This window comes from Trachypithecus francoisi, unplaced genomic scaffold, assembly GCF_009764315.1.
Source record: "Trachypithecus francoisi isolate TF-2019V2 unplaced genomic scaffold, Tfra_2.0 Lachesis_group21, whole genome shotgun sequence".
Taxonomy (NCBI): domain Eukaryota; kingdom Metazoa; phylum Chordata; class Mammalia; order Primates; family Cercopithecidae; genus Trachypithecus; species Trachypithecus francoisi.
This window is the reverse complement of record NW_022681467.1, coordinates 31,071,675-31,094,469: the sequence shown is the minus strand read 5'-3', so window position 1 is coordinate 31,094,469 and position 22,795 is coordinate 31,071,675. Positions and strand designations below refer to the sequence as shown.

General features: G+C 50.7%; 3 protein-coding genes and 1 pseudogene across 4 annotated transcripts in view; 3 read left to right on the top strand and 1 right to left on the bottom strand.

Moving 5' to 3' along the window:
* LOC117068705 (fer-1-like protein 4) overlaps positions 1–896 on the top strand; it is a 48,133-nt gene extending 47,237 nt beyond the window's left edge. For both annotated transcript variants that reach the window (XM_033186238.1, XM_033186237.1), the window contains 3 exons: positions 8–288; positions 373–473; positions 578–896. In XM_033186238.1, the coding sequence (XP_033042129.1) occupies positions 8–288; positions 373–473; positions 578–767 (572 nt within the window). In that variant the 3' untranslated portion in view covers positions 768–896. The remainder of the gene's footprint in view (positions 1–7; positions 289–372; positions 474–577) is intronic.
* Positions 897–2,017: 1,121 nt separating this feature from the next.
* ERGIC3 (ERGIC and golgi 3) lies at positions 2,018–17,986 on the bottom strand. Its single transcript, XM_033186239.1, has 13 exons — positions 17,820–17,986; positions 17,612–17,682; positions 17,405–17,492; positions 17,055–17,174; positions 12,540–12,633; positions 11,375–11,540; positions 11,186–11,243; positions 4,729–4,760; positions 3,525–3,621; positions 3,383–3,447; positions 2,539–2,675; positions 2,399–2,454; positions 2,018–2,223 (listed from the first exon to the last, which is right to left on the bottom strand). Exons 1-13 carry the CDS (start codon positions 17,905–17,907, stop codon positions 2,144–2,146), a joined length of 1,152 nt encoding a protein of 383 aa, XP_033042130.1. The 5' UTR covers positions 17,908–17,986; the 3' UTR covers positions 2,018–2,143.
* On the top strand, positions 15,309–15,627 carry LOC117068707 (annotated as a pseudogene).
* Positions 17,987–19,051: 1,065 nt separating the features above from the next.
* On the top strand, positions 19,052–19,581 carry LOC117068704 (40S ribosomal protein S24-like). Its single transcript, XM_033186236.1, has one exon. The coding sequence runs from the start codon at positions 19,101–19,103 to the stop codon at positions 19,419–19,421; it is 321 nt and encodes a 106-aa protein (XP_033042127.1). The 5' UTR covers positions 19,052–19,100; the 3' UTR covers positions 19,422–19,581.
* Positions 19,582–22,795: the final 3,214 nt, after the last annotated feature.

Below are 22,795 nucleotides of genomic sequence, written 5' to 3'. Positions count from 1 at the left end.
CTTGCAGGATCCCTGGAGTTGCAGCTACCGGACATGGTGCGTGGGGCCCGGGGCCCCGAGCTCTGCTCTGTGCGGCTGGCCCGCGATGGGGCCGGGCCAAGATGCAATCTGTTTCGCTGCCGCCGCCTGCGGGGCTGGTGGCCAGTAGTGAGGCTGAAGGAGGCAGAGGACGTGGAGGGGGAGGCGCAGGAGGCTCAGGCTGGCAAGAAGCGAAAGCAGAGGAGGAGGAAGGGCCGGCCAGAAGACCTGGAGTTCACAGACACGGGTGGCAATGTGTACATCCTCACGGTGGGTGCTCGTGGGCGCAGGCCAGGCTGAGCTGGGGCCTGAGCCGGCCCTGTGCTCCCAGTGATGCAGGAGTCTCTTTTTTAGGGCAAGGTAGAGGCAGAGTTTGAGCTGCTGACCGTGGAGGAGGCCGAGAAACGGCCAGTGGGGAAGGGGCGGAAGGAGCCAGAGCCTCTGGAGAAACCCAGGTGAGTCAGGCATGGGGGCCGGGGCCACAGCCTGGGCCAATGGGGGAGGCGGGGGTGGCCAAGGGGCTGCCACCTCATCCTGACACCACCCTTCTCCTCAACAGCCGCCCCAAAACTTCCTTCAACTGGTTTGTGAACCCGCTGAAGACCTTTGTCTTCTTCATCTGGCGCCGGTACTGGCGCATCCTGGTGCTGCTGCTGCTACTGGCGCTGCTCACCGTCTTCCTCCTCCTGGTCTTCTACACCATCCCTGGCCAGATCAGCCAGGTCATCTTCCGTCCCCTCCACAAGTGACTCTCACTGACCTTGGACACTCACCCAGGGTGCCAACCCTTCAACACCTGCTCCTGGAAGTCTTTCTTGCCAACGTGAGCTACCCTAGAGTCCAGTGCTTCCTCTGAATAAACCTATCACAGCCACTGACCCGTGGTCACGTGCTGTCCAAGGCTGGCGCCTCCAGGTGGCAGAGAATAGATGTTCTTGGGTGGCCTCAGGTGCTGGGGGCTTACTTGAAGAATCCACAGGGATAGAAGGCTGCCCCCATCCCCACTGCAGGGAAGAAAAGGGCCCCGGCGGCTGAGTTATCACACCCTCTGAGCAACTCCACCACGGCTCCTGCTCCTGCTCCTGCTGGCGGCCAGGTCCCTCTCACCTCATCTGTTTCTGGCTTCCACTGCTCCAGGACAGCTAAGGACCTGCCAGACTCCATTAACCTGTCCATTCCTCACCATCCCTGTGAGAGGCTTCCATCAGAGCTGGATCTCGGGTCTGACTCCAGAGGTTCTGCTATCACTACCTGACTTCGCTTCCTTTCCCTTTTCTCTTGCTTTTCCCCTGCCACAGTCTTAGATCAACATTCGAGACATGATCTGATAAACTGACTGGTTGTTTAGGTACCCCTACCTCCCTGGGCCATAGAATGGTGAGGTCACTGGGCCCTGCTTCTCCACATGTAGCCAGAGTTCTAATGAGAAACCCTGATTAGGCCCCAAGCCAGGGGTCTGGTGCTGGCCCTGCTCCAGAATGGCCACTGCTACCTTCCCACCTTCCCACCTTGATGTTCAGCTTTGCTTCCATCTAGGAGACTGCAAAGGACCTGGAGGGACTCCTCTCCGCAGTGAGAGCCAGCACGGGCGGGGTTTGGCACAGGGTGGGATCAGTGAGTGTGACAGGATCAGGTGGACCGAGCCCAGGGTGGTGGAGAGCGACCCCAGCTTTACCCATCAATGAAGTGGCAAGCCCCAATCTGCACCCAGGGCCCTGAATTAGTGGCCTGGGGGCCATGGTGGCTCCAGGAAGCTCACGCTAAAAAGGTCCAAGTGAGCCCTGGGGCTGAACCCGAGAGGTCTGAGGACCACAGTGGAGGAGGGACCCAGGGCTGTGGGCTGGACATGAGTCTGGTTTGAATAAACCCCAGTCAACTAGGAGATGCCCATGTGGGGCTCCTGAGGGCTCTGGGCCCCGATCCATCAGTCACGATTGCCTTCAATGAGTGGCCAGGATGAGGCTCTAGCCATGGCAAGGATCACACGGAGACCAGTGAGTACTATCACAATCAATAGATTTATCAACCTGGGGCTGGGGCTGACTGAGGAGGTGGAGGGTGGCGGAGGCTGGGGGACAACCACAAGCCAGGGAGAGACAGGAGACAGAGGAAGCGCTGAGGGTGACTACGTTGTCTTCCCTAGATCAATTTTCTTCTGAATGGCTCGTGCTGAGTGGTAGATGAGTGAATCGATGAGTCCAGCCACTGGGAGAGAGACAAGGGCTGGCACTGGCCCAGTGGGGGCCTTGGCTTTTGACGCTGAGAGCCTTGTCACTTAACTGGCCAGGCCAGCATCTGCCCCTTCACCCCCAACCAAACCTGGGGCACCCAGGCTTTACTCTCCCCACCCTACAGCTCACAGACACCCTGGGCCTCTTACCCGTGAACATGCCCCCAATGATGGCACACACGCCTGTCAGGAAGTGGGTGAAGGACCTGGTGGAGGGAGTGGGCGGGCTCAGCAGGCACACTCCTCCCTCAGGCTCAGGCCCCCAGAGGCCGCTCTGCCCCTGCCCTCACCTGTGCTTCTCTGTCAGTTTCACCATCATCGGCGAGAGCTCATAGAGGACGAAGACTCCGGGAAGGCCCTGGTCACCCAACAGCCCATTGGCGACCTTCTCATGTCTGGTCACAGAGAACTGATTTGTCCTCAGCACCTGGGGTGGGAGGGGAGCCAGGGCTAGGGCTAAGGCTAGGACCTGGCTCCAGCCACCATCAGCCCCACCCCTGCTCCTTCCCCTTTCCTGCTGAGCCTTGACCGTGCGGGGAGAAAACGTGGCACTGTGCTGGTGGCCTGCACTGCAAGGCCTGGCCTGCCAGACCGCCTCTCCTAGCCTTGGCCTCAGCCTTCCCCTCCAGATGCCAGCTCTTTACAGTTTACCTATCCTGGCAGCATTTAGTGGGTGTTCTCACGGGGGTCCAGGCTGAGAAGCAACTCTCCAAAGACGCACCACCAAGGCTGAACTGACTTTCTCTGCCCTCAGTCCCTTGCATCCTGCCACTCTGCTGAGATGCTGTTCCACAGGCCACGGCAGCCTCGGTGAGCGGGTACACAGAGGCTTGCCCTGCCTAACCCCCAGCCCAGGTAGACCACAGGGGACAGTGAGGCAGGCAGATGGTGAGCACCAGAGGAACAGATGGAGGCGGTGAGGGCAGCGCAAAGAGCAGACGCTTTGAATCGGACAGCCCCAGGCCTGCACTCTACCTGGGAGGGCAAATCCCCCACCCTCTGTGCCTCAGTCTTCCATCTACCATGTGAGGACGAGGCAGTTTTCACTCCCCAGGCTGACAGAATAAAATGCAGGAACTCCAGTGCTGGGCAGCACGCAGGAGACTCTAGAGGGTAGGGAGCTCCCTGACTCACCTCTCCATCCACCTTCATGTACACAGTGGGCACCACCTTCACAAAGTACTGGAACATCATGGAGGCTGAGGGGAAAACAAAGCACTGGGTATGGGTGCCTGGCAGGCCTTCTGTGGCTGGGGGCTGCCTCCCGGGCTGGTACCTTGGGGTGCAGTGACATTGGTGTGGTCCAGGGGGTTCACAATGCCTGGATAGTCCTCCCCAAATGACAGGTGCTGGATGTAGTGGGTCATGTTGATCTGCAAACAACACCATCCAGAGCTCATCCAAAGCTCTGATGACAGTAGCAGACAGGGACACCTGGGTCTGTCTGTGGAGATGTGGGAGAAAGGGGAGGCTATGGCCCTAAGGGGACAACCTCCCTGGGACAGGTATCCCCCACTCCTCACCTAGAAACTCTTCCTTCCACAGCCTGCAAACTCCTGGGGTTCCAGATTTTTTTTTTTTTTTTTTTTGGAGACAAGGTCTTAACTCTGTTGCCCAGGCTGGAGAGCAGTGGCGTGATCTGGACTCACTGCAGCCTCTGCCTCCTGGGTTTAAGCAATTCTCTTGCCTCAGCCTCCCAAGTAGCTGTTACAGGCGTGCGCTGCCATGCCCAGCTAATCTTTGCATTTTTAGTAGAGACGGGGTTTCACCAAGTTGGCCAGGCTGGTCTCGAACTCCCGACCTCAGGTGATCCGCCTGCCTCAGACTCCCAAAGTGCTGGGATTATAGGCATGAGCTACCATGGCTGGCCAGGTTTCAGATTTCTTAAAATACCAGCTTCACTCATACGTTAGGCACACACAGAGCGGCGGGTGCTGGTTTTGCCCGGAGGTCCAGGCTATGGAGGCTGAGGCTGGAGGCTGTGAGCCCCCAGATGCACTCCCTTCTTGCTCCCCTGTGTATCAAACTCAGTCACTGGAAGGATCTTTCAGAAAATGCAAGTCTGATGATGTCATGACTCTGCTTAAAGAAGGCCAACAGCTTTCCACTGTTCTCAGGAGAAAGATGTGACTCCTCAGCGTGGCCTCTGAGTCTTGTGTGGTCTGGTCCCTGCCGACTTCTCCAGCCTCACCCATCCACACCTGCCCTGCAGTTCCTTAGAAGGGCCACGATCCCACCTGACCTTGTGCTGAGGTCTGTCTGTCTAGCATGCTCTTATCCAACCCAACCTTGCCCCTAGCCTGCTCAGAGCTCAGTTCAAAAGTCACTCTCACTTAACCCTCAGGCTGGACCCCCATTCAGAACATGGTGTATTTTTCTATAAGCACTCCCCGATCCCAGGATGTTCCTACAAGGAAATGAAGGCAGCAACCAAGCCTCCCACCCCCACCTGCCCTCCATGGTTTCCATCTGGTACGTACGTTGTCAAGGCCAAAGCTCTGCAAGTCATGGACTAGGAGAGAAGGGAGAAGGTGTCATTAGTAGGAACAGCATTGGCTGCCTCATTCCTCCCCCTAGACTGCAAACCACCTGTCTTCTCTGACCCCTCACTCCTCCTCCAGCCTGGCTCCTCCTGGTCCTGCTTAAGGACGGCCAGAAAGGGCAAGCCTTGGGCCTGTGTGAGAGTTCACGCCCACAGGAGTCATAAGAACAGACCCTGGTTCCTCCCTGACATCCACAGGGAACTCTAGGCCTTCACTCCCAGCATGGCCCTGCCTGCATCTCCAAAAACAAAACCCACTGACTATGGGCTCTCACTAACTAGAGCTGATGGCAAATCACTGAACCTCAAAGTGAGGTGGGACCCAAGAATGCCATCCATGCGTTCCCTGCCTCCACCCTCAAAGGTCCCCAGAGAAAATCCCATGGGGACCCTGTACCACCTGTTCCAGAACAAGTTACTCCTGCCCTCTAGCCTCAATCCCTCCTGCTGCAAGGAACCCTACTTCAAAGATACATCCCAGTCCTTTTTATAGTCACCCAGCAGCCAGGTCAGAGAAGACCCAATCACAGACCCATCCAACCTCCCCGCATCCCGGTAGGGCTGGCTGCCCCAGAAGTAGGGGCTTGGCCTCCCTGGTGGGGGGGAGCCACTTACTCTCCACAGCATGTACTGCAGCATGGGGGAGGGAGGAGAGAGAAGAAAGATTCAGAGCTTCACAATGAGAACTATGGAGCAAGATACGTGGCAGGAAGGAAGACAGGAACATTCTGCCTCAGTAACACAGTCTGGCCCCAGCTAACAAGCCTCCTCCTGGGCCCCTCCTTGAGAGTGAACTAATCTGGCCAGAGAGGAGCAGGAAAGAGAGTGGCCTAGGAAGGACGAAAGGCCTAGAGCCCAAAGAGCCAAGTTCCTGACTATATGGCCGTGGGCACATCACTTGCCCTTTCTGGGCCTCAGTGTTCTCCTTTGCAAAGGGCTGTCCTATGGATCAGGTGGGATCTAAGATGGAAAAATACTTGTAAACTTTACACTGTAAGAGATTATTACCCACTCCAGCCCCAATCAACAAGGATATTAGAAACTCACTCCCAGGCCTCAATTCAGCCAGATCTCTGGCCTTAGGCAACTGTAGCTTTGTGTTTATACATCCTTCCAGGTACAGAGCACCCCTGGCCCTGGGATCCACAAGTCTAACAGTCCCAGGCCAAGAGGCTGCCATTCTGGCTCTGTGTCCTACTGAGTGCCTGCCAGGCCTTGTGCCAACCAACAGCTTGACACTGATCATCTTCCTATCATCCCAGCAAGACCCTTTTCTCCCAGCTTCCTCCAAAGTGAAGAGGGTTTCCAGAGCTCTACAGGGTTCTTCAGCCCCCACCCCCCCCAGACTGCCCTGAAGACCAGCAGAGTTACCCTCCAGGGGCCCCTTTCCTCCTGTTCACCTCAACCACTTTGAGAGGCCATCTTCACAGCCTGGGCTCTGTCACCACACGGCTCTGTCCAAGCTTTACTATGACCCCAACTCCCGCCTTCCCCAGCCCTGCCTTCAACCCCTGGGTTCCTCTTCACTTTCTTGTTTCAGCCTGGCTCTTCCTTCCAGGCACTAACTCCCTGGCATCCCCTCAACGTGCGACTATCTTCTCTCCATACACAACCTCCTCCCTGGCCTAAAGAGAAGCCTTTCTTCCTCCTTACTGCCACTTCCAGATCACTTTCCCTTTATCTGCCTTAAAAATGCAAAATGGCTCACACCTCTAATCCCAACACTTTGGGAGGTCAAGCAGGAAGATCACTTGAGCCCAGGAGCCTGGGCAACATGGCAAGACCTTGTCTCTGTGGAGAAAAAAAAAAAAAAAAATTTAGCCAAGCATGGTGGCATGTGCCTGTGGTCTCAGCTCCTTGGGAGGCTGAGGTGGGAGGATATCTTCAGTCTAGGAGGTCAAGGCTACAGTCAGCCAAGATCACACCACGGCATTCCAGTCTCAAAACAAATCCCGAGCTTTGAAGCTCATGACAAAGCAGCCCTGCTTGTTTCAGCAACCTCGATAGCTACATGGAGCCTCCAGGACTGTTCTCCCACGCCATTTCTCAACAGCTTGGGCAACTGCCTGCCACTCTCTCCTGTACTACCTCTGTCAGTTTCTAGTGATTTCCATATCCACGTAGATGATCCTTCCAGTACCCTGGCCTCCCAGTTCCTGGACGTCCTTTCCTTCCTGATCTTGTGCTCTGCCTACCTGAGCCCCTTGATCTGTGGGCCATTCCCTAAGCTTTGTCATTAACAAAGCCCCTTCTGTGACTTCACTTTCAAGCAACTCACGTTCCACTAGCTTTCTAATTTCCTCCAGTCCACCAATTCTGATAACTTGTTGACACCACACTCAGGACTTGCAGTCCCTTGTTCTTCCTGCCCCCTCACTGGCTTTCCCACATCCTGTCTTTCCTCCTTTCCTAACTTATAGGCTGTGGTCCAGAATCAGGATGACTTCTTTACATATTTGACTCCTTCACCTTTGCAGGCACCTGGCAACACCAAACCCAAGGCGATTCCAACGTTCTGTCTACTGAGTCCATTCCCACACAGATGACCACGCTGACCGCTCTCTTTCCATTCACAGCTGTAGACTCCAGGGAGACCCTAGTGCTGCGTCAATCCTCCTCAGTCTCCCCAATCCACGCATCTCCCACCCCCAAATGACCAGTCACACCTTTTCTTTCAAATCTCCAACACCTCCTCCTTCCCTCTCTTCTCATTCTCAACTGAGGACCTTCCTTCCTGCAGCACAGAGAAGACTCAGAAGAGACTCTCCATGTACTTCTGCCACCCCAGCTACCACCCTACCTGTACCTACAGAGCCTGCCTTTCCACATGTGTAAGGCACCAGATTCTGTCTTTTTTCTCCAGGACTTCACTCTGGTCATTGTTTGTCTCGTCTCTAGAGCATCACTTATGGTCTCTTTAGTCGATAATTTCCAACAGCATATTAACATTCTGCTACGTCACTGTCCTTAGAAAAGCCTCCCTCGACTCCACAGTTCCCTCCAGCTTCAGTTCATGCTCTCTCCTCCCCTAGGCAGATTCCACTATAGAACTGTCAGTACTCACTGGCTCCAACTCCTCTCCCACTCCCTCCTGGACCCACTCGAAGGTGGTCCTATCACACCCTTCAAATGACTCAGGCAAGGCTATAATAAATGACTGTTGCATTGTATATCCATGGCCAATTCCTGCTAGACATCCAGAAGCATCTGATGCGGTATCTGAAACACCTGTCAGAGTGTGGCATCCTGCCACACCCCGCCTGGCTTACACTCCTCCTCCACCAAGGTTTCTTACTGGTCTCCCCTGACAGTTCCCCCTGACACCTTTGGCCTCTAATGTGGGAGGCCTGGCACCCAGCCCTTTGAGCTCCCCTCTTTTCCATCTACCCTCCCCTCCAGGGTGATTTCATCCAGTCCCATGGCTGGATGATGCCAACATTACATCTCCAGGCAAGTCCTCTCCCTGAACTCCAGGCTTGAATGGAAAACTACTTACTTGACACCTTGTGTGTCTAGAAGGACACCTAGACGCTAGTGGTCTGAACACATCAAAAGCCGAATACCAGCTGTAAGATCCCATTTCTGAACATCTAAACCTGCCCTGAGTCTTCCTCATCTTGTTAAATGGCAACTCCATCCTTTTCTTTTCTTTTTTTTTTAATGGAGATGGAATCTTGCTCTGTCACCCAAGCTGGAGTGAAATGGCATGATCTCAGCTTACTGCAACATCCGCCTCCCGGGTTCAAGCAATTCTCTTACCTCAGCCTCCTGAGTAGCTGGGACTACAGGTGCACACCACCACACCCGGCTGATTTTTTGTATTTTTAGTAGAGACAGGGTTTCACCATGTTGGTCAGGCTGGTCTCTAACTCCTGAGCTCAGGCAATCCACCTGCCTTGGCCTCCCCAAAGTGCTAGGATTACAGGCAACTCCATCCTCCTTACTACTCAGGTACAAAACTTTGGAGGTATCCCTGACTCCTTTTTCCTTTGTCCCTAATGCCCATCAGGAACTCTTCTCAGCTCTACCTTCAAAATACATCCAGAGGCCAGTCACTTCCCACCACTTCCACTGCCACTCTGGGCTGAGCCCCACCATCTTTTGCCTGGATTGATCACTGCAAGAGCCTCCTAAAGGGCCTCTCTGCTTCCGTCCTTTCCCCTGTCCAGTCTTGTCCACAGAGCAGCTGGAGAGCCGCTTACCTTTTAAGTTGGATCATCCCTCACCTTCTTCAAAGCCCTACAATGGCTTCCCATCTCATGCAGAGTAAAGGCTCGAGTCCCTACAATGCCCCTGCAAGCCCTGCATGATATGGTCCTGTGACCTCTCTCACTTTTTTTTTTGAGACGGAGTCTTGCTCTGTTACCCAGGCTGGAGTGTAATGGCGCGATCTCAGCTCACTGTAACTTCCACCTCCCAGGTTCAAGAAATTCTCATGCCTCAGCCTCCCGAGCAGCTGGATTTATAGATGTGTGCCACCACACCCAGCTAATTTTTGTATTTTTAGTAGAGACAGAGTTTCACCATGTTGGCCAGACTGGTCTTGTACTCCTGACCTCAGGCGATCCACCCGCCTCAGCCTCCCAAATTGCTGGGATTACAGGTGTGGGTGACTGCACCCGGCCTCTCTCACTTCATTTCTAAGCATGTTTCTCTGCTCCAGCCACCCCAACCTTCTTACTATATCTTGAACTTGCCAAGCACATTCTAGCCTTAGGAATTTGCATTTACTGTTCTCTCTGCTTGTAACACTTCCTCCCCAGACATCCACATGGCTGGCTCCCTCACTGTCTTCAGGTCTTTGCTCAAATATTACCTCATCAAGGAGTCTTTCCCTGACCTCCATATTTAATCCCTCACTGCCCTACCCTAGCCCCTCCCCACTACCATCTTTATCCTGCCTTGTTTTGGTCCATATGACTTAACAGCATCCGATAATACCACATACAGATGCTCCCTGACCTACACTGGGGTTAGGTCCCAATAAACTCATTGTAAGTTGGCCAGGTGCGGTGGCTCATGCCTGTAATCCCAGCACTTTGGGAGGCCAAGATGGGTGGATCACTTGAGGTCAGGAGTTCAAGACCAGCCTGGCCAACATAATGAAACCCCATCTCTATTAAAAATACAAAAGTTAGCTGGGCGTGGTGGCACGCACCTGTAGACCCAGCTACTCAGGAGGCTGAGGCAGGAGAATCACTTGAACCCGGGAGATGGAGGCTGCAGTGAGTCAAGATCGTGCCACTGCACTCCAGCCTGGGCAACAGAGACTCAAAAAAAAAAAAAAAATAAGAAAAAGAAAATATCGTTAAATGAAAAATGCATGTAATGCCCATCATAAAGTAAAAAATTACAAGATGAATCATTGTTAATTGGGGACTATTTATATGTTATATACTTATTGTCTATTCCTTTTTTTTTTTTTTTCCTCGAGACGGAGTCTCTGTCGCCCAGACTGAAGTGCAGTGGCCCGATCTCGGCTCACTGCAAGCTCCACCTCCCGGGTTCACGCCATTCTCCTGCCTCAGCCTCCTGAGTAGCTGGGACTACACGCGCCCACCATCACACCCGGCTAATTTTTTTTGTAATTTTAGTGGAGACGGGGTTTCACTGTGTTAGCCAGGATGGTCTCGATCTCCTGACCTTGTGATCCGCCCGCCTCGGCCTCCCAAAGTGCTGGGATTACAGGCGTGAGCCACCGCGCCCGGCTTGTCTATTTCTTTACTAGAATGTTCTGAGGGCACAGACTTTGTTCACTACTATACCCTTAGCAACTAGACTAGTAGGTGATTACTAAATATTTTGTGAATGCCTGAATGAACAAATGAATGCGAATAAACCTCATTTGTTCACCCCAACAGCCCTATGAGTAGGTACTATTATCATCATCCCCATTTTGCAGAAGCAGCAACTGAATAGGGCTCAGTATTTCCCAAATATGACATAGCTCAGGAGTGGCAGAACCTGTGCTCCAATCTAGCTCTGCTTCTCCCAAAGCCTCATGCACGGGTCATCATCGGACACTGGGGGCTACCATTTCAACAACCACCTACCACAAGCCAGGCTCCATGCTATCATCTTTAACCTGCACAGACACCCTGTGAGATAAGTGCCCTCATCACCATTTTATAAAGTAGAAAACAGGAGTCAAAAAGATGAAGAAACCTTCTCAAAGTCACACAAGCCAGTAAGGTCTGAAACTGGTATCTGAATGCAGGCAGTCTGGCTCCTCAGCCTGTGCTCTTAGCCACTGTGTCAAACTGCTGCCGAGATGAAGGCCTGCTCTGGCCAAATGGTTGCCAAAGACAAATGAGCAGCAGGCAGGAGAGGACCACTCAAACTCACCAAGAAGGTGGCCAGCATCTAAGTCTCCCCAGCAGGTGCAGATCACTCACCGTGCACATGGGACTGCTGGAAGCTCTTCCCAGGGGCAAAGTGGAAGTTTCCGGCCACCTGTAAGGAACATTCTCTCTCATTCTCTGGCTGTGTCCTCCTTTTGCCTACTCGGCCTGAGTGGGCCTTCGGTTCCCAGCGGAGCTTGCCCAGCCCAGCTGGCCCTATCTTGCCTTGATCCCTCCTGATACCTTATTGACCTCCAAGAAGCCGTACACCTGGCAGCCTTCATTCTTCTGCTCCTGCATCTTCTGGCTAAAGCCCTCTCGCCGGCACTGCTCAATAGTATCTGGGTTCTTGAAGGCCCAGCCTCGACGGCGATATGCCTCCCGTACATCTTCACAGGTGTTACAGCACCTGTAGGGCAGGGAGTGACAGTGAGAGTGTCAAAGAGGCACAAGTCCAGTGCTGGCATCTGGGGAAATAGAGCCCGAGCAGCTCTGCCTGCTAATGAAGGCTCTGCTAGACTCATCCCTGACCACCAAATGTTCTCCAAATGTGTTTCCTCGTGGCAGAAGGACTGTTTTCTTTTTTTAATTTTTAAAATTTTCTGTAGAGATAGGGTCTTGCTGTGTTGCCCAGGCTGGTCTCAAACTCCTGAGCTCAAGTGATTTACCTCCCTCGGCCTCCCAAAGTGCTAGGGATTACCGGTGTGAGCCATTGTGCCCAGACTCGGACTGTGAAAAATACATATTCCCATTGTTTGGGGTGATGACAAGTTTTAGGACAGACAGTGGTGACTGCATGACACTGTGAAGATACCTAATGCCACTGAGTTGCACACTTAAAAATGGTTAAAATGGTAAATTTTGTGTCACATATTTTTCCACAACAAAAAAAGATGGAAGTGCATATTCCCAGGCCCCGCTCCAGACCTGCCGAATCAGTCTTGTGGAAGTCAGGGCCTGGGAAACACAGCAGTAGTTATCAGATACCGAGGGTCTGATAATCTGGGCCGGACCTTCCACCTCAGTGATTTACATACAGTATACAGCTAATCCATAGGTGACTCTTACGAGAAGATGTTATCATCATCCCTCTTCACATAGAGAGGTTACATGGCTTGGCCCAATGAAACGGGAAGAACCCAGGCAGCCGGACTCTAGAGACCACCTTTGAACCGTTTCTCTAGGCAGAAGAGCAGAGACCACTTCAGCTTCATCTCTAGGTCTGCAGCTCCCAGGTGGGGCCTGGTCACAAAGCCTCAGTCACTTGCACCAGGATCAATGACAGAGGCACATACCCGCCCACTCTAGATTCTTGGTCTGACCTCCCCAACTGCCAGTCTGACTGAGGCTAAGGCTGACTGACACATGGCACCGGATGGAAACCCTGCTCCCACTCCCCCTGGCTCACTTGATATCTTCTGCCTCAGCACCATAGCAGCTCTCACAGCGATCAGGGTCCAGGGAGTCAGGGTCAAACACCGTCACCTCGACTTTCCCAAGCTCTAAGGGGAGGGGAGAAGCAGAGGCATCAGCTGGGGCCAGACACAGTGAAATTGGTGGCCCCAGTCCCTGCACAAGCCCTTTGGCCAGCGGCCTAGGGATAAATAAAAGTTATAATAATAACTAATATTCATGTAGTACATGCTACGGGTCAGGCATTAAGTACTTCTACATACATATCAATTCTTTTAATAAAAGAAACAGTAAGAAAACAGTTAACAGTAAATACTGAACATTAGCTGGGTACAGATCACTGTACTTCACAACCATCGTCTCATTTCATCCCCACAATGACTCTTTGAGGGTGGGGGTAATTATCCCTGTTTTATTGAGAAGATGCTGAGGCTCACTGATGAGAAGTGACTTTGCCCAATGCAACCGAGGAAACGGATTTCAGCTAATTCCAACGTGTAGGCCACTAACCTCCTTGCCATGATGCTTCTCCTCAGACCTCTCCCTCTGCACCGGCTCCTTGCCTCACTCTAGTCACCCCATCATAACTGGTGATTTCAATACTGACCTCGCAACTCATGATAATCTTGATTTTGCCATCTCACCTTGGCTACCCATTTCCATAATCATACCTAGATCCTGTCATTGCCAATAACTGCAAACCTTCCCAAATTCAACTTCAAGTGTCTGAGTCTTCAACTACTTACCCTTATTTTCCCAGTTCATTATTTAGTACCTGAAATCCACCAATTCTTTGACACTACTGACACTATCATGTCCTCACTTCCCTCCTTAAATCCCATGGTCCACTGTAATTATTCTCTTGCACATAACCACAACTCCCTGTTCCTCTCATCTTTCATTTTACAAACCCAGCAAAACCCAAACCCTGGTTCCATTCAACTCTCTGTACCTACTTCTTGCCTGAAACTCCCTTAGGGCTGCCTGGCAATTCCACTTCATTTCTCTAATCAGTTCACTCTCCCATTCTCTAAGGTGACTTAGACCTTATCCTCTCTCCTTAGGCTCCCAAAACCTTCCTCTTTCTTCACTTAGCTAATGACCTTGCTTTCAATTTCCACTACGAAAAGAGAAGCAACAGAACTTCACCTGCTCTCACTACCAAACCCACCATCTCACCACTTTCTCCTTTAGACCCCGCCCCATTTCTCTGCTCTCCCTTACAGTGAAACTCCAAAAGTCATCTATAGGTAATGTCTCCACTTCCTTTATTGCTCTTTGATCCGATTCTCATCCTCAACAGTATCAAAATTGTTCCTTTCAAAGTCTCCAGGAATCTCTTTGTTGTCAATTTCAATGGTCAATTCTCACTCTTCATTTTACTGGACTATCAGTAGCTTCTGATACAACTGCTCACTGTCTCTTCTTGAAACTCTCTCCACTTGGCTTTTGGGACACCTCTTGGTTCTTCTATGTCAATGGCTAATCTGTCTCAATCTTCCTTCCTGTCCTGACTTTTAAATATTGGAGATGCCCAGGGTACAGGCCCTAGACCTCTCCTCTACCTACATTTACTCCCTAGTTTCCTCACTTAGTCCAATTGTTTAAACTACCCTCTACCTACTGATAACTCCTCTGAATTCTAGACTGGTACATCTAATTGCCTCTTAATATCACCAGAGTATAAAATAGGAACCCCAAATTTACCCAAACCTAAGATTCCTCTTTCCCCCAAATCCTGACCTTACTCTGTGGAAGCTAGTTTCCAAGATGACTTCAATGATCCCCACTTCCTAGTATTCACACCCTTATGTAGTCCTCTCCCGCAACAGGCTGACCTGTGTAACCACTAGTTTATTGCAGAAATGATGGTGTACAACTTCTGAGGTTAGGTCATAAAAAAGGTTATAGTTTTTTTGTTGTTGTTGAGATGGAGTTTCACTCTTGTTGCCCAGGCTTGAGTGCAGTGGCGCAATCTCGGCTCATTGCAACCTCCACCTCTCGGGTTCAAGTGATTCTCCTGCCTCAGCCTCCCGAGTAGCTGGAATTACAGTTGCCTGCCACCATGCCCGGCTAATTCTTTTTTTTTTTTTTTGTATTTTTAGTAGAGATGGGATTTTACCATGTTGGCCAGACTGGTCTCGAACTCCTGACTTCAGGTGATCCAACTGCCTCAGCCTCCAAAAGTGTTGGGACTACAAGGAGTGAGCCACCATGCCTGGCCAAAGGTTATGGTTTCTACTTTGTTCTCTCTCAGCTCACTTACAAGATCTAAGTGGGGGAAGCCAGTTGCCATGATGTAAGGACACACAAGCAGCCCTACTGAGAGGTCCACATGCTGAGGCACTGAGGCATCTGGCCAACAACCCTATGAGTGAGCCCTTTAAAAGTAGATCCCCGGCTGGGCATGGTGGCTCACGCCTGTAATCCCAGCACTCTGGGAGGCCAAGGCGGGGGGATCACCTGAGGTCAGGAGTTCGAGACCAGCCTGGCCACCATGGTGAAACCCTGTTTCTACTAAAAATACAAAAATTGGCTGAGTGTGTTGGCTGGTGCCTGTAATTGCAGCTACTCGGGAGGCTGAGGCAGGAGAATCACCTGAAGCCGGGAGGCAGAAGTTGCAGTGAGCTGAGATTGCACCATTGCACGCCAGCCTGGGTGACAGAGTGAGACTCTCAAAAAAAAAAAAAAAAAAAAAAAAAAAAAAGTAGATCCCTGCACACCACCGCCCTTCTGCCACAGCTGTCATTGGAGAGCAGCAGCCATGGCTCTGTGCTACCCGCTATGGCTGTGTGCCTCGACAAGGGCCACAAGATGACCAAGAATATGAGCAAGCCCAGGCACAGCCGCCGCCGTGGGCACCTGACCAAACACACCAAACTCATGTGGGACATGATCCAAGAGGTGTGTGGTTTTGCCCCGTATGAGTGGCACGCCACGGAGTTACTGAAGGTCTCCAACGACAAATGGGCCCTCAAGTTCATCAAGAAAAAAGTAGGGCACACATGCACGCCAAGAGGAGGGAGGAGGAGCTGAGCAACGTCCCGGCCGTCATGAGGAAAGCTGCTGCCAAGAAAGACTGAGCCCCCTGCCCCACCCTCTCTCTGAAATAAAGAACAACTTGACAGAAAAAAAATAAATTTAAACAACAAATAAGTAGGCCAGGCGCGGTGGCTCACGCCTGTAATCCCAACACTTTGGGAAGCCGAGGCGGGCAGATCACGAGGTCAAGAGATCAAGACCATCCTGCCTAACAAGGTGCAACCCCGTCTCTACTGAAAATACAAAAAATTAGCTGGCCGTGGTGGCACACGCCTGTTATCCCAAATACTCGGGAGGCTGAGGCAGGAGAATCACTGGAACCTGGGAGGCGGAAGTTGCAGTGAGCCAAGATCATGCCACTGCACTCCAGCCTGGGTGACAGAGTAAGACTCTGTCTCGAGATAGATAAAGTAGATCCTGCAGTTCCCCATCAATCCTTAGATGACTGCAACCTCAGGAGATACCCTAAACCCAAATCACCCAAACAAGCCACTCCTAAATTCCTGACCCAGGGAAACTGAAAAAAACAAATTTTTATTGTATCAAACTACTAACTTTTGGAGTACTTTGTTACATAGTAGTGGATATCTAATAGCCACTCCCCCCTCCCACCAAAAAAACCTTCTCCTCCAGTCATCTCCATCTCAAGTCATTCATTTGCTCAGGCTGAAAGCGTTGGAATCAACAGCCATGACTTTGCTCTCTTACACTCCACAACCAATCCTATAGCAAATTATGTTGGTTCCACTGGTGTCCTGCATTTATCTGCTGAAACAACAAATGATAAAACTCCCCACCAGAGTAATCTCTAAGGTGTTAGAAATCCCAGCTTTGAGGACGGTTTTGCTGTGGTGGGAAACTGAGTTAACGGAGGCAGGAAAGGAAGGTAAAAGTGGGTCCCCACTCTGTACCAGGCATTTTACACATATTCCTTCATTTGATCTTACAATTCCATGTGGTTGGTACTACTGTTTTATCACCACTTTCTAGCTGAAGCTCACAGACTGCAGGAGACAAAGTTAGATGTGAACCCAGGCAATGTCACTTGAGAACCTAAATTCGAATCTTAAACCACCTGCATTCCAAAGGGGAAGAGCATTAAGGGCTGAATTCAGCCGATGGGCTGGGAAAGCAAACACTCAAGAGAAGCCTGGGTCCATCTAGACAGTTCTATCAAGGCAAGAGCACATAAGACCTATCTTCAAACCTCTCGTATTCAAACTACCATGTGCAGGTATTGAGGACCTCTGAGAATAGCAGCCAGGTACATTACCTGACTCAATACGTATAGAGGATTTTAGCTCATTCGACAACTCTTACTAGCTGCGGGACCCTAGGCAAGTCATTTGACTTCTCTAGGTCTTAGTTGTTTAATATATCACTATGCCTGACACAGTCCACTTGCCAGCACGTAGGCTTGGGCACGTCCAGCTTTGGGATCTGAGACCCAGCCCTCTCCCCTAGTTACCATGCCGCTCAGCCTCTGAGCTCACGGGGATGCCATCTTTGTCTAGTCGCTGCTTGAACAGGTTGTGTTCCACATCCAGTTGCTGTTCCCCAGCCACATCCATGGCATCAATACTCAGATCTGGAAGCAGGAAAGTCAGGCTAAGGTACTGGGACCCTAGGGACAAGGGGATGTGGGTTTTGGAGGGGAAGGGGATACTGTGCCTGTCCTGGGGCAGAACGGGATTAGGAGAAGGAGGTTGTCCTGGCGTCCAGTCCAGAACCTAAGGGTCCTAAGTGTGGAGGTGTGAATCTGGCAGCCCACATGAGAACCCTGGGTCTCTCCACTTCCACCCATGGTGAGGTACTCACAGGCACAAGGCATGTGCGGAAAAAGTACATCAATGTTGATCTTCAGTTTATCTCCCCGCGACTTGTCCACGTAGAGCTCAGGATGCACCTGGGGTAGCGCTGCCTCAGTAAGACTTGGCCCCAAATCTCTCCTTCCCCACTCCCACCCCTAAAGGTCCTACTCCTAGAAAGCCAAGCCCCGCCCACGCACTAAGCCCCGCCCCTTACCTCCGTGGTGAGGTAATACTGCAGCTCGGACAGGAACAGTAGCAGCATGAGAAGGCCACTGACAATGGTCACTGCAGAACAAGGGGCGAGGGTCAGAATGGCCTCGAATCCGCTCCCTTAGACACCCGCAGGCCAGTCAGAGTCCAGGAGCCCGGGTCAAGCTCTAGGACGCCCCCCTCCCCGCGACCCTGGCCTCGCCGCGGCCTACCCGTGGCGCCCCCGCAGGTCTTGACCCGGAAGTCCTCCAAAGTCTTGGGGTAGGCATCGAACTGCTTCAGCTTCCCCAGCGCCTCCATGGGGACAGGCCGGAAAGGGGACACCAGCCGGCCCGCCCCTACAGACTCCCTCTTCCGGCCTGGAGCCACGCCCCCCCTCTTTTTCCTCACGCAGGCGCAGCAAACCGCACCCTTGGCCCCACCTTTAGCCGCGTTCTCTTACAGGCGGCCCCGCCCACCAATGCTGTCACGCCCCCTTGCGCGGGCAATTGGGTCTGGACGCTACTGCCCGGGCCTCCGCTGTTCGGGGCGGGTCTTCTGAGGACCGGGGTGCGAGGAGTTCTCTGCGGGGTTAGAAACGCTAATAGCACCGTTCGTGTGCCTTGCGCTCGGAACTGCGCCAAGTGTTTAAGACTCTTGGAACATCTTGAAATACACTGGAACAGTAGTTTTTCGAGTGTACCGGTCCGGCTGCATCATTATCAACTGATTACCTATTAGAAATACAAATAATTGATTCCCACCTACTGAAGCCGAAACGCTAGGAATGGCACCCGGGTGATTCTGATGTAAAGTAAGGATGTCCGCTCTGAAAGCAGGTGTAACTTATCTCCGTTTTCCAAAGAGCAAACTGTGACCTGGAGAAGTTAAATAACTTGCCCAAGATCACAGCCAATTAATAGCAGGACCTGCTTCCAGCCCAGTTCTTCTAGACCTCAAAGTACTCCGGGAACCAGGGTCTTCTGGGGTGATTTTACCTAAACAGCGTCCCAGTGCTTCTCCTGAGCGCTGCTTTCTGAATATTACCCTAAATTGCTCTCCAGGCCCTGGGATCCTCACGGACACGCTCTACCACTCCAGGTTTAGTTAGACTCAAGTGATGTGGAGCTTAAGCTGTCCCTGACAATCCCATTGCAGCCCAGTGTCTCTAGAGGGACAGCTCTCACAGTAATGCAGCTGCAATGAGTAAGATATAAAAGCTCATAGGCTTTCACACAGGAATTCCACTTTAGGAAGTAAAAGCACCATGTCAAGGTTAATAGAAAAAATTTAAAAAAGAAAACATAAGCAGCTATCCAAGGTTAATAGAAAAAAAGTTTAGGCCGGGCGCGGTGGCTCAAGCCTGTTATCCCAGCACTTTGGGAGGCCGAGATGGGCGGATCACGAGGTCAGGAGATCGAGACCATCCTGGCTAACACGGTGAAACCCCGTCTCTACTAAAAATACAAAAAACGCTCTTTTCCTCCCTGACTGTCTGAAGATAGGCCGCCATCATGAACGACACTGTAACTATCCGCACTAGAAAGTTCATGACCAACCGACTACTTCAGAGGAAACAAATGGTCATTGATGTTCTTCACCCTGGGAAGGCAACAGTGCCTAAGACAGAAATTCGGGAAAAACTAGCCAAAATGTACAAGACCACACCGGATATCATCTTCGTATTTGGATTCAGAACTCATTTTGGTGGTGGCAAGACAACTGGCTTTGGCATGATTTATGACTCCCTGGATTATGCAAAGAAAAATGAACCCAAACATAGACTTGCAAGACATGGCCTGTATGAGAAGAAAAAGACCTCAAGAAAGCAATGAAAGGAACGCAAGAACAGAATGAAGAAAGTCAGGGGGACTGCAAAGGCCAATGTTGGTGCTGGCAAAAAGCCGAAGGAGTAAAGGTGCTGCAGTAAAGGCTACCTGTGTCCATTTTGGATTTTTCACGAGCAGATTAATAAACTAAAAACTTTCAAAAAAATACAAAAAACTAGCCGGGCGAGGTGGCGGGCGCCTGTAGTCCCAGCTACTCCGGAGGCTGAGCCAGGAGAATGGCGTAAACCCGGGAGGCGGAGCTTGCAGTGAGCTGAGATCCGGCCACTGCACTCCAGCCCCGGCGACAGAGCAAGACTCCGTCTCAAAAAAAAAAGAAAAAAAAAAAAAAAGAAAAAAGTTTAATAAAAATAAGGATAAAAGTACCATGATCTGGGTGATTGTTACACCTTAGGATATTGAATCTGTCTCGTGACGATTTTAAGTGCACCACATCATGAAGATGTATGCATGAGACTGTTCAATAGCAAAAATCTGGAACCAGCCAGAATGCCCATTGATACATTAAACAAATTGAATAAATCATAGTACACCCATTCTGTAGACTATTAGGCCACTTTTCAAAATAATGAGGTAGATTTACTTCTTTAGGTATACTAAGAATGTATTTTTAAGGGGGAAAAGATGCAAAGTAATGTGCATTCTATCATTCCATTTTTTAATTTAAAAATTAGGCTGGGCACAAAGGCTCACACCTGTAATCACAGCACTTTGGGAGGCTGAGGAAGATCACATGAGGTCAGGAGTCTAAGACCAGCCTGGGCAACACAGCAAGACCCCACCTCTACAAAAACTTTAAAAACTGCACCTGTAACCCTAGCACTTTGGGAGGCCAAGCCAGGCAGATCACTTCAGTTCAGGAGTTCGAAACAAGCCTGGCCAACATGGTGAAACCCCGTCTCTACTAAAAATACAAAAATTAGCCGGGCGTGGTGGTGTGCTCCTGTAAACCCAGCTACTCAGGAGTCTGAGGCAGAAGAATCGCTTGAACCTGGGAGGCAGAGGATGCAGTGAGCCGAGATCGTCCCACTGCATTCCAGCCTGGGCGACAGAGTGAGATTTGTCTCCAAAAATAAAAATAAAAAAATTAGCCAGGTATGGTGGCATGCGTCTATAGTCTCAGTTACCTGGGAGGCTGAGGCAGAAGGATGGCTTGAACCCAAAGAGTTTGAAACTACAGTTGTTACCAGGTTACCTGCAGTTGTTACCAGGATAGAGTTGTCCAGGTTCTTGGCGTGTTGAACAAAACTCATAAAGTAACAGAAGGGCAACGAAAGACAAATAGCAACAGAAGAACAGAATAACAAAAGCATAGATTTATTGAAGACAATTGAGAACCGCAGCTGGTTAGAGCAAGCGGCTCAAGAGCCTCCTCAATCAGGGTTTGCATTAAGCTAAAGGGACCAGGCAACACCCCAGGTGTCCTTTAGAGGCCTCCAATTGGCTACACTCTATGAAGGATTGGCCTGCGACCAAATCAGAGACTGAAGTGGAGACTTGACTCACAGCCAATCAGAGGCTGAAGTGGAGATTTGGCTCCACCTTCAATCAGAGGCTGAAGTGGAAACTTCGGTCTTGTTATCATACGAGTGAAGATGTGGCCTGTATGCTGCCTAAAACTGGCTGCACCCATTCATTTGCTTATCTCTTAACCCCCAGTTACCCTGATTCCCTATTCTCCTGCCTCATAGTGAGCTATGATCACACCACTGCACTCCAGCCTGGGCGACAGAGCAAGACCTTCTCTGTGTGTATGTGTGTGTGTATAAGCTGTTATATATATTATATATAGTTATATGTAAATTATTATATATAAAAACATATATATAATAATCTAGTATGGGGAAATATGTATTTATATAATCATGAGAAAAGATTTGGAAGGACTCATGCTACACCTTTTGGGGCAACTGGAGGAGGACTTTTCATGGAAGCCAAAGTTTTTGGGTCTCCCTAAGCTAACAGGGTGGCAGAGGACACCTGGGATCCCCCTCTATTATCTGGGTTTCAGATTCCTGAGAAGACCAAGAATTCTATCAGAAATAGGTAATAAGGAATCTGCTGATGGAATTAAGTCTAAAGCTCTGCTACCCTAAGTGTGATCCCTGGACCAGAAACATTGGCCTTATCTGGGAACCTGTCAGAAATGCAGAATCCCAGGCCTCACCCCAAACCTGCAGAATCAGAATCTGCATTCTAACAAGACTCTCCAGATAATTAGCATGCACATTAAAGTGTGAGAAGTACTTTCCTGAAAGGTTCCTTGTTTTATTGCCCACATGGGACCAAAACCAGCAGCACAGGAAAAAAATATCTGAGTGCCTCAAATATTGCACTAAGGCCAGGCACGGTGGCCCATGCCTGTAATCCCAGCACTTTGGGAGGCCAAGGCAGGTGGATCACTTGAGGTCAGGAGTTTCAGACCAGCCTGGCCAACATAGTAAAACCCCATCTGTACCAACAAATACAAAAACTTAGCTGGGTGTGGTGGCTGATGCCTTTAATCCCAGCTATTCGGGAGGCTGAGGTGGGAGGCAGAGGTTGCAGTGACCCGAGATCGTGCCACTGCATTCCAGCCTGGGTGACAGAGTGAGACCCTGTCTCAAAAATAATTTTAAAAGAAGGCCAGGGGTGGTGGCTCACGCCTGTAATCCCAGCACTAGGGGAGGCCAAGGAGGCCAGATTACCTGAGGTCAGGAGTTCAAGACCAGCCTCGCCAACATGGTGAAACCCCATCTCTACTAAAAATACAAAAAGTTAGCCAGGCATGGTGGCGCATGCCTGTAATCCTAGCTACTCGGGAGGCTGAGGCAGGAGAATCGCTTGAACCCAGGAGGTGGAGGTTGCAGTGAGCCAAGATCTTGCCACTGCACTCCAGCCTGGAGGACAAGAGTGAAACTTCGTCTCAAAATAAAATAAAATAAAAATTGTTAAAAAATAAAAATAAAAAAATTGCACTAAATTCAGATTTTAAAATGTAATATGTATTTTTAAATGTATGCAAGCAACACTCAAATATACATACACATACTGTGCTCCCTACCCTGTGTCGAGTCCTGGGAAGAGAGATGTTGAATTAGAACAGTCTTTGCCTTCAAGAAGGTTATAGTCCTGGCCGGGCGCGGTAACTCATGCCTGTAATCCCAGCACTTTGAGAGGCCAAGGAGGGTGGATCACCAGGTCATGAGTTCAAGACCAGCCAAGCCAGAAGACCAGCCTGGCCAATATGATGAAACCCGGTCTCTACTAAAAATACAAAAATTAGCTGGGCATGGTGGCGGGCACCTGTAATCCCAGCTACTCAGGAGGCTGAGGCAGAATAATTGCTTGAACCTGGGAGGCAGAGGTTGCAGTGAGCCGAA

Coding starts and splice junctions, on each gene's coding strand:
- ERGIC3 (XM_033186239.1), bottom strand. CDS start 17,907: ATGGAGGCGCTGGGGAAGCTGAAGCAGTTCGATGCCTACCCCAAGACT. Junction 17,493..17,611: donor AGTATTACCTCACCACGGAG/GTAAGGGGCGGG, acceptor GCGCTACCCCAG/GTGCATCCTGAGCTCTACGT. Junction 2,676..3,382: donor ACATGAAGGTGGATGGAGAG/GTGAGTCAGGGA, acceptor CTCCCACCCCAG/GTGCTGAGGACAAATCAGTT.
- LOC117068704 (XM_033186236.1), top strand. CDS start 19,101: ATGAACGACACTGTAACTATCCGCACTAGAAAGTTCATGACCAACCGA.